Source organism: Marmota marmota, unplaced genomic scaffold, assembly GCF_001458135.2.
Source record: "Marmota marmota marmota unplaced genomic scaffold, marMar, whole genome shotgun sequence".
In the NCBI taxonomy this organism is placed as follows: Eukaryota; Metazoa; Chordata; class Mammalia; order Rodentia; family Sciuridae; genus Marmota; species Marmota marmota.
Genome location: NW_026000327.1, coordinates 495,095 through 506,490, shown reverse-complemented (window position 1 = coordinate 506,490; position 11,396 = coordinate 495,095). Strand labels below are relative to the sequence as shown.

Sequence of the window (11,396 nt, the reverse complement as noted above, 5' to 3'; positions counted from 1 at the left end):
CTTGCACTTCCCCAACCAATGGGAACTCTCAGGGAATCCCCGGAAATCCCCACGAGAACTCCAAAATAGTGCGAGAACTCAAAAGTTGCGGCAGAGGCGGATAGTAATGCCTCGCCTGTCAATCAATACTGTTGGCAAAATGCCAGGGGCCATACAGGGGCCGTGGCTCTCGGCAGGTGCCCACATCCTGGGAACAAATTTTTACTCCTCACACTTCAGATACAGCCTTAATGTCCAGAGTATACAAAGAACTCAAAAAATTAAACAATAAGAAAACAAATAACCCAATCAACAAATGGGCCAAGGACCTGAACGGACACTTCTCAGAGAAGGATATACAATTAATCAACAAATACACAAAAAAATGCTCACCATCTCTAAGAGTCAGAGAAATGTAAATTAAAACCACCCTAAGAAAACATCTAACTCCAGTAAGAACAGCAGCCATTACGAAGTCAAACAACAACAAGTGCTGGCGAGGATGTGGGGAAAAGGGTACACTTGTACATTGCTGGTGGGACTGCAAATTGGTGCGGCCAATTTGGAAAGCAGTATGGAGATTCCTTGGAAAGCTGGGAATGGAACTGCCATTTGACCCAGCTATTCCCCTTCTCGGACTATTCCCCAAAGACCTAAAAAGAGTGTACTATAGGATACAGCTACATTGATGTTCATAGCAGCACAATTCACAATAGCTTGACTGTGGAATCAACCGAGATGCCCTTTAATAGATGAATGGATAAAAAAAAAAGTGTGGCATTTATACACAATGCAGTATTACTCAGTACTAAAAAATAACAAAATCATGGCATTTGCAGGGAAATGGATGGCATTAGAGAAGATTATGCTAAGTGAAGCTAGCCAATCCCTAAAAAACAAATGCCGAATGTCTTCTTTGCTATAAGGAGGGCAACTCAAAAACAGAGCAGGGAGGAAGAGCATGAGAAGAAGATTACCATTAAACAGGGACAAGAGGTGGGAGGGAAAGGGAGAGAGAAGGGAAATTGCATGGAAATGGAAGGAGACCTTCATTGTTATACAAAATTACATATAAGAGGAGGTGAGGGGAAAGGCGAAAAAAAAGAGAGAAATGAATTACAGTAGATGGGGTAGAGAGAGAAGATGGGAGTGGGGGCGGATAGTAGGGGATAGGAAAGGCAGCAGAATACAACAGACACTAGTATGGCAGTATGTATAAACATGGATGTGTAACCGATGTGATTCTGAAATCTGTATACATGGTAAAAATGGGAGTTCATAACCCATTTGAAACAAATGTATGAAATATGATATGTCAAGAGCTTTGTAATGTTTTGAACAACTAATAAAAAAAAGAAACTTTTCTAATTCTCCAAAAATAAGGGAAGGGGAAAAAAAATGATCAATTTATTAAAATTATCATTCTATTTATATTTCAAATTTGTATTTCTTATAAATAGATATTTATTTATCTATCATGTCCATCAAGATGCCTTAATGTCCTTACAAAATACAAAATAGTTTGCGATGTATTCCAGTATTCAATAACATAATTTCATACTTATTTAGCAGAATTCAACCAAAACTAATTTTACTGAAAATTCAGATACTCAAAATGGGAAGTAAGCCAGGCACAGTGGTGCAGCACACCTGTAATCCAACGGTTTGGCAGGCTGAGACAAGAGGATCAAAGCCAGCCTCAGCAAAAAGCAAGGCACTAAGCAACTCAGTGAAACTCTGTCTCTAAAGTACAAAGAAGGGTTGGGGATGTGTCTCAGCCGTTCAGTGCCCCTCAGTTCAATCCCTGGTACCCCTATACACACAAAAAGGGAAATAAACAAAAATGCTTACCTTTAACTTACAAAATAAGTTAGGAACAAATAATTACAAATTGATGTTGAGAAAACTGAAAATTCAGAGAATTATCAATCATCATACTAATATAATTATAAAAATGAGCTAATTTATACATCACCATGCAAATATGGTAATTAAAATTTATTTACAAAACTTTTAGGAGTTAATATATTTGTACCAAGTAACTAAGATTATAATAAGTTTACAAAATTGTTTGAGATGTCTTCCAGTATTTAATAACATAATTTCATACCTATTTAGCAAAACTAATTTTACTGAAAATTCAGATACTCAAAATAGGAAGTAAGCCAGACACAATGGTGCAGCACTGGGAAAAATTTACTGTTCATTAATTAACTTTTTGAAAGGTGGGGTTGTGGCTCAGCGGTAGAGCACTTGCCTAGCATGTGCGCACCCTGGGTTTGATCCTCAGTACCAAATAAAAATAAATAAAGGTATTGTGTCCAATTACAACTGAAAAATAAATATTTAAAAAAAAAAGAAAGGTCAAATAACAGACAAACTAAATAATGATATATGAACATATGAGGAATTCCAAAACAAAGAAAATCAAGCAATTTTGTAAGTGGATGGGGAACTGGGGATTTTAGGGATGCTGGAGATATATCTCTAGTCATTTCATCCTTTACTTGGAGATAGGGGTTCATTAAATTCTCTCAAACTTAAAATCATACAGTCTTCCGAATGACCTTACTTCAGAATGTAAATCAAAACATGCTTTCTCTATCAAGTAAATCTTACTACAAAAAAAAAAAAAGAATTGAAAAAGTCCACCAACTACCAAATGAACAATATAATTATTGATGAATTATAAAATTGCTAATAGGTTAAATTCAAGATTATTATCTCTATTATGATATACAGTCTCCACTCACTAAATCCAGATTTAACCAACTGGAAACCAAAATTATTCTGAAATAAAAAACTGCCTGAATTGAACATACACACCTTTTTTTCTGTAATTTTTCCATAAACAATTGAATGCAATAACTATTTAAATCACACATTGTTTAATCACCCTCATTATGCAAGGCAGAATCACTTCCATAACTGTTACATATATCAAAATTTGATAATGGGGTAAAAATAAATCTATATGTATTAATACAGGCAATATTTTCACCCCAAATATTTGAGATGTGCTGTTCACTGCATTAAGTACTACAAGTAAAATAAAGATAATCAATAAGAAAAAAATGTTTGTATGTTTTAGTCAATTTTGGTAATACTATAAACAAAATACTATACATGAACAACTTCAGAAAGTTAAGTTTATTTGGTCAGTTTCGGAGGTCTCATTCCACATAAGGGCCCATTTCATTGTTCTGGGCCCAAAAAAAGGTAGTACTTGATGGGGGAACGACCTAAGGCAGGAAAGTTCTGAGCTCATAGCAGTGTCAGGGAGCTCAAAGAGAGGCAGAATCGGGTCACAGGGCAGAATGCACCCATGTAGAGCATAATACTAGTGACTCACCTTGTATAGCTTTGCCCTACTTGCCTACAGTTAACATCCAATCAATCCATTCAAACTAGAATGAATTGTAGAGGTTACAGATTTAAATCAAATCACTGCACTTCCAAACACTCCAACAGTAACACAAGCTTCTGGGGAACACTCAATATCCAAGACATAACATCTTGTCCCTGACCTCCAAAATCTCGTATCCATCCCACAATGTAAATTCATTTGGTCCATAAGCAAGAGTCCCATAGTCTTAAATTTCAGCATTGTCCAAAAGTCCAATTCCAAAGTCTTACCTAACACTCAAGGAAAACTCTTAGGTGGAAACCCCTGTGAAAATCAAGACTAAGTTATATAGTAGCACAGAATAAACACTCCCATTCCAAGGGGAGGAAGAGAACCTAAGAACGAAGGGATGGGGCAAAAAAAAGACTGAAACCCTTTTACTAGTCAAGTAATCAGGTCCTGGTGTGTCACCCATATCTCCTCATACAGCATCTAGTACAAACAGTTATGAGATTTTATTTCCAAATGAATTTCCCCACTCCTTTTGCTATTGTAGTACACTCAGCCTCTCTTAGCCAAAAGCTTTTCTTGGCAGACAATCCACATTACTGATCTCTTAATTCCTGAAGTTTCCATTACAGCTTCAACTTCATTTTCACAGCTTCAGGAATCTCCTCTTCAGGGCAGCCAGGAGGGACTCAAAGTTGATTATACTTTTCCTGGCCTCTAAAGTCTTCCCTAAGATTTCAGATGAAGCCTCCAAGACCTTTAACTCTACCATCCTGCATTTCTGCAGAACCAGCACTATGTAGATGCTGCCAAGGTCTGCTGCCAGCTCAAGCAGTAGCTGAGCCCCCTGAAATGACTACTGCAGCAGACTCTAGGTAGTGTCTAGGTAGCTGAGCTGAGTAAAGCACTTCCTAGGTCCCTGTATGTATGTAAAGCAATTCTATGGTTTTTACTGAAAGGAACTTTCCCTTTTACACCCCTAAATTTGCAATCTATGTAGTCCTGCAATTTCCTGAAGGCATTCAAGCCCCCTTTCCTACTGTCTTTATAAAAAGTCTTTAAAATATCCTAAGGGATTGATATCTCCTGAACAACCATAACTTAATTTGACATGCACTTTCCTGGCCAAACTACAAGTTTTTAAAATCCTTCAATTCTGCTTTCTTCTCCTGATTCTCATAGTATACCTGCTAACAAGCTGCCACATGTCACTGAATGCTGAGCTACCTTTAAATTTCCTAAAGTCCATCACTTTTTTTTTTTTTTTAAGTTCACCACTTTTAAGTTCAGCTTCACATCAAGTCTTAGGAAATGGGCAAAATGTAGAAAAGCTCTTTGCTATTATATATTATATAATATGAAAGGTCCCTAGTCCAATTCTCAAGAGTACTTTCATTTCCCTCCAAAACCTCATGAGTGCAAAAAGCATTCCTATTGGTATTCTTGACCTCTGAGCTTTCACCAGTATCATTCATTAAGGACTGCTTGCAACATTCTAAAGACTTTTGAGATTGCATCTCTAAATTTTTCCAAATTCCTCCCACAAGCCAGCTCCAAATTCTTCTGAACCTCACTATCAGGTTAGTCATATTTCTCCACTCACAGTATTTATTCAACTCAGATCTTTCAAACAAAGATGGACAAATTAGGTTATGGCTCTCGAAATCCAGTCACTTTACCTCCAAACAATCTTGCATTAACACAAGAGCTTTTGGGGAATACCTCATTTTCAAACCTCAATAAGGTTATAACAAGTATTTTGTCATTTTGGTATTTGCAGGGAGTCCTAGAATCAATTCCCCATGATACAAGAATGACCATATTATAAATACTATCATAAACTTGCTATTATATAATGAGGAGGAAAGTTCTAGTGATACCATTTTATCCACAAATATTAAATATTTCATGATTAGGAAACATTTTCTCATAATTCTTCAAAACCAGATTACCAAAGCTACTTTTTTCTCTGATGTCCATTTGTTTTGATTATATAATTTAGAAGTAAATCATATAGGGTTAGGGTTAGGGTTAGAGTTAGGATTAGGGTTAGGGATATTTCACAAATGTAAAAATTTTCACTTAATACTAACAAACTTGATATAGTTTTAAATTCTATGCCCATCAAAAGAATATTTAGTAGATCAAAAGAGACCCTGAATTCATTTCTACATTGTATGGTAGTTTAAATTTAATTATTATTGTATAGAATAAAATGGAACTGGTTACTAAAAACTGCATTTGGATTCACACACAGAACCACTTGCTTATCTTAAACTTAAATGTTTCACAATCTCTTCCTCGTTGCCATTAGCCTATTTGTGTGTAGTTTGTGTGCATGATTGGTTTCTCTATATTTTTGTAATGAACTATAAAGATTTGGATAAATTGCCTTATGTGATCAGCACTGATGATTATAATTGCAGAGGGAAAGAAAAATCTGTGCAGAAACAATGATCCTGTTTGTTAGCTAAGCAAAGACTTTCAATGCACACTTTATAAACTTTTCAATTCTCTTTTTCTATTTATAATGTTCCAAGTACATTTATTTAATATTATTTATATTTGACAATTAAAATTAAACTTTATATCAAATATATCTGATAATTAAAATTAGACAAAGATATGCCTACTTTTTAATTTTGCTTTTCTAGACATTCTTTTTTTATGCACATGTGTACATATATAAACTGTATAAATCACACATACACACACAACATACATAAACTTTAAAGTAATTTTTAAATTTGTACTATAAAGCATCTAATCAAGAGATAGCAATTGGGAATACAGAAAAAAGAGAGATACTAGATCTCAAAAGACAAACACCCATTAACCTTGGAATGCTGGATATGTCCATGAACTTCTGAATCTTCAAAATGCAAAACAACATGTGTAACTGATGTGATTCTGCAATCTGTGTATGGGGTGAAGGTGGGAGTTCATAACCCACTTGAATCAAAGTGTCGAATATGATATGTCAAGAAATTTGTAATGTTTTGAACAACCCACAATAAAAAATTAAAAAATAAAAAAAAAATAAAAACAAAACAAAATGCAAAACAACAACAACACCAATAAAAAAAGCAACTTCTGAGTAACCCAGAGGCTGAACCCTTGTTATTAATAGGGCCTAAATACTAGGCACAAAAGGTAATGTGATAAGAGCAATGATTGACCATTGGTAAAACTGTCCGAACACATTTCCATGAACTCCTCAGGACCTTCTTCCAATGATGAAGTAAAGTTTTTAAGGTGATAATTTCACACCTGAAAATAATACTAGTAAAGATGAAAATATGAAATACAACTTGAGTAGCAAAGGAAAAAAAGAGCAAAGAAAAGAAATGGGAGAAGAGGGCAAGAAATTTCTTACCTAACAAGAAAGTCCAACTGTTCTCATATGAGACCAAGGTGAAACTATGCTCATATGAGACCAAGTTATCCTGTCAATGACTGCAAAGAAAGAGTTTAAGTCCAAAGAAGAAAATGGATCACAGCTTCTTCAAGTATAACACTTGTGAAGAGCCAGGCAATAAACATTCTCTGGTTTGTAGGACATACATAATCTGTAACAAACATTTAGCGAATATCTCTAGCAACCAGGAAAATGCAAATCAAAACTACACAAAGATTTAATCTTACTTCAGTCAGAATGGCAATGATCAAGAATGCAAACAACAATAAATACTGGGAGATTGTAGGGGGAAAGGTACAACTGAACATTTTCGTGGGACTGCAAACTAGTACAACACTCTAAAAAGCGGTATGGAATTCCTCAAAAAATAGAGTTAGAACCACCATATGATTCAGCTACCCTACTCCCTGATATTTTTTCTCAGAAGATCTAGAATTGGCACACTATAGCAATACAGCCATCCCAATGTGTACAGCAGCAAAATTCACAATAGCTAAATTATGGGACCAACCCAGGTGTTTGTCAATAGATAAATGAATTAAGAATTGTGATATATACATATGTGCACATACATATTCACATGTATATCACAATTTCTTATTCATCCATCTACTGTGTGATGTATAGATGAATGCGATATACATCACACAATGCAGTTCTACAGCATTTGCCAGAAAATGGATGGAAATGGAGAAAATCATACTAAGTGAAATAAGCCAAGCCCAAAAACTCAAAGGTCATATGTTTTCTCTCATATGTAGAAGCTACAGTAAAATACAGAAAGGGGGAAGGAAGGATAGGACCACATAAAAATCAGATCAACAATATAGAAAGGCTTATCTAAGGAGATGACAAGAGAGAATAGACAGACTGGTATGAGGAGGCGGTACAGAATGCATTCTTAAAAATCATGTTATATTCATATACAAATGTACCACAGGGAACTTCATCTTTATTCCTAGATAGAAAGAACTAATCAAATATAAGTAGAGGAGTGAAAGAAAACAGAGCAGAGGAAAAAGAATAGGTAAGGGGAGGTAGGACAAGAAGGAAAAGGAAGAGGGAAAGGGGATCATAAACTGAAATCAAATTCATGCATGTATGGGTTTGTAGGATGAACCCAGATACTATGTGTAACCATAAAGCTTTAATTAAAAAAAATATATATATATCTCAAAATTGTAACATGAGTTATATGAGTCCGTCTAACAAATCACTGAACTTAAGAATGGTTCAGAACAGACAACCCACACAGTTTTTGTAAAGCATTTATTTAGGAATTTATATGGTAAGTTATGGAATTAGTGTATATATCCATCAATAGAAAAGTGGCTAAAAACAAATGTGATATTATATGTAATAAAATATTAATCAGCCATAAAGAAGAATGAAATATTCTCATTTGAGGCAAAATATATGGAACTGAAAGACATTATGTCAAGTAAAATAAAATAGAAAAACAAGTGCTTATGCTTTCCCTTAAATGTACAAGCTTTAAAATATAAATAAAAAAATAAAATCAACCAAAAATAGAACTGTGCTTACTAGAGACTGGGAAATAGAGTGCAAATATGGTGGGAAGATAGTGAGTGAATTTCATTAGTACATTCTACATGTATGTATTGAAGTACACTGAACCCCCTGAATATGTACAATTCATATACATGTTAATAAAAATATTTTAAAATAAATTTGTATTGGAATATCAAAAAAATTTTATTAGGCATTTTCATGTTACTGAGTACAAAGTATATCTTACTAAATAAAGAAAGATATACATGCTATCTTTAAAATCAAGATAATCTACAAAAGATCTACACCTGGAAAAGGCCAAACATCTTTTTTTTTTTTTTTTCAAATATTATTTATTATTTATTTTAGTTTTAGGCGGACACAACATCTTTGTTTGTATGTGGTGCTGAGGATCGAACCCGGGCCGCACGCATGCCAGGCGAGCGCGCTACCATTTGAGCCACATCTCCAGCCCAGCCAAACATTCTTAATAGTCATACTTTCACAAAACATGCTTTTTCTTCAGAAGCTCTAATTCTTTCCAAAAGCAATAAATTTGTCTTCAGGGAAGTTCTATTTCCATAAAATGCCTTGTACGATAAAAACATGGCATAAACCAAGGAAATTAAACATTTTTTTGAGAAATCAAACTTTTGTTAGAATTAACATATTTGAACAATAATGTAGTATTTCTTTCTAATAATTTCACACTCATCAACTGGCAGTCCAAAGGCCTCACAGAGAAAATTCTGTTATATAAAGTTGCTGTCATATTTGTGCCACTGTTAAAGGAATGTAGCTTCCTAATAAGACCTATAGAAATCAAAGATGAATGATTAATACAGAATCACTAATCAATTCATTCTCTTCTCAATGGTGGCAATCACTTAGAAGAAAATAATGTTTATGCTGAAATGAAATCCATACCTGGCAACCATCTCCTGATCACAAACTTATTTAAAACTTGAAAACAAAAATTAGTATATTATTACTAGATATTAGATTAAGAATCTTAACATACTAAAAGTTACCTTGCAAGTCTTAGAATTTTTATATCCCAAAACCTACCCTTTCTTATCTTTTAGTTCATATCCTAAATTTTCTAAATTTTTATAGTGTTACCATAAAGTCCAACACTTTTTACACACACATAAACAGTCATAAAAAAATATTTTATCTCTAGAAAATCTCATATCATCTACCTTTAAACTGGATTCATAATCTGTGTTCACTTTGAACATAAGCCCAAGTCGTAAATGAATTTCCTTAGCTCGACAAAAGCTGGGGTCAACGTAAAGCACATCCTGAAATGCTTTAATTGCCCTGAAAAAAATACAAATACAAGAAATTAAGTTTTTAATATGTATAGTAAAGAAAACATGGTGGCTGCCTAATTTTAATGGACATTATCAATTTTATAAAAATAATTATAAATAAGTACTATAAAAAATTTTAGAAAATGGGAAGCTCAGGATAATTTCTACTTAATTTTTTCCAATTATTTGACAATACTTAAAAAGTTCCATAAATTTTTCAGTGCAACAGAAAGGGACAATGGAAAATTCTTGAAAAGGTAAGACAGTGAGGGTATTAGTTCTGTTGTTCCATATAACTATATTTATAGAAGATTTTTGGAGGAGGGGGCTTTTCATATTTTCATTTATAATCCACCTGGAGGGTATTTTAAGTAGGTATGATACAGAACAGGGTTGACTGCTCCAGCCACCCAACATAGGATTCCTGTTGTCTAGTGTAATTGGTGGAAAGGACCGTTCTTACTTTCACAACAATATAATGCCATCACCTTTGTCATAAATCGAAGACTCAAGTTTAATTGTAATCTAAACTCCTAACAGACCTGTATGTGCTACTAAATAAATGTCTAAATAACACTGAATAAAAACTAATACATCCCATTTTCCTTATCCCAAAATTAAACATTAAAACTAAGATCTCCTATTTTTCTAAATGTTCAGAATTGTGAATTCTATAAATAGGATCTTTTAAGAATTATCAGAAATCTGAAAGTGGTCCCAAACTATTCTTGGTTTTAAATATAGCTAACCACATAAAAATGTAATATCACGTAAACCAATGTTAATTCAGGGGAAAAATCATAAGCATTGATAATCCACAAATTCTTAACAAAATTCCAGAGCTGACATAATAAACGACTCTCCAAATAAGGAAAGAAGACAGCAGAAGCTTCCTGAGTTAAATATTTACCTTTGGTACACTATATTAAACAGTTGTCAGTTCATATTTAAGAACTGTTACAAATAATACAGGATATATATAGCCTACATAACAGGTTTGCAATTCTTGGTCATAAACTGATTTCTTTTCTTTTGATACCCAGGACTGAACTCAGGAGCACTTGACCACTGAGCCACAACCCCAGTCCTATTTTGTATTTAGAGACAGGATCACACCGAATTGCTCTTTGCCTCACTGTTGCTGAGGCTGGCTTTGAAGTTGAGATTCTCCTGCCTCAGCCTTCTGAGCCACTGGGATTACAGGTGTGCGCCACCATGCGAGGCTCCAATTTATTTTCCTTTGAACTCTTACAACTCTAAAAGGCAGAAAGTAGGATCATAGTTAATCCTCAATTGATTATATTCATAGTTAATCCTCAATGCTGAATTGTTATTACCAGTAGGATATTGAAAGTTTATAACCAGGTTGCCACCAAGAATTTATAATTTAGTTACCAGTTATTGGCCAATGTTCCTATCTATATAAGTAGTTGGAAGAAAGGTAAAAATGATTCTTCTGAAACGATTTTTATGGGTATTAAAATATTTTGTGTTATTACACATACTACAATTTATTTGAAAATCCTGGAATAAGTCAACTTACCAATGAAATGCATTGTAATAGAAGTAGACCAAACCAAGACCATATAAAAAGGCAGCATTCTGAAAAAGCAAAGGAACTTGTATTAAAAGTTTTATATCTACTACATATTTAAAGTACATTGGATGATTTAAATTCTGAATATTTTATCACATACTACAATATGCTTAAAAACAAACACTGAATCAAACATATAACGCCAAAGTCATGCGACTGGGAAAGTATTTTGATTTCTTTTCAATCAACCCATTCTAACAAAAAAAAAAAAAAAAAATA

General features: G+C 33.8%; 1 protein-coding gene across 8 annotated transcripts in view; it reads right to left on the bottom strand.

The window, feature by feature from the left end:
- The window catches only part of LOC107158750 (lysine-specific demethylase 6A), a 190,552-nt gene that overhangs the window by 121,545 nt on the left and 57,611 nt on the right, over positions 1 to 11,396 (bottom strand). For all 8 annotated transcript variants that reach the window (XR_007345077.1, XR_007345078.1, XM_048797399.1 and 5 more), the window contains 2 exons: positions 11,124 to 11,182; positions 9,467 to 9,587 (listed from right to left, as the gene is read on the bottom strand). Coding sequence is in view for 6 of the 8 variants with exons in the window: in XM_048797399.1 (XP_048653356.1) it covers positions 9,467 to 9,587; positions 11,124 to 11,182 (180 nt within the window). In the remaining 2 variants the exon portion in view is untranslated. The remainder of the gene's footprint in view (positions 1 to 9,466; positions 9,588 to 11,123; positions 11,183 to 11,396) is intronic.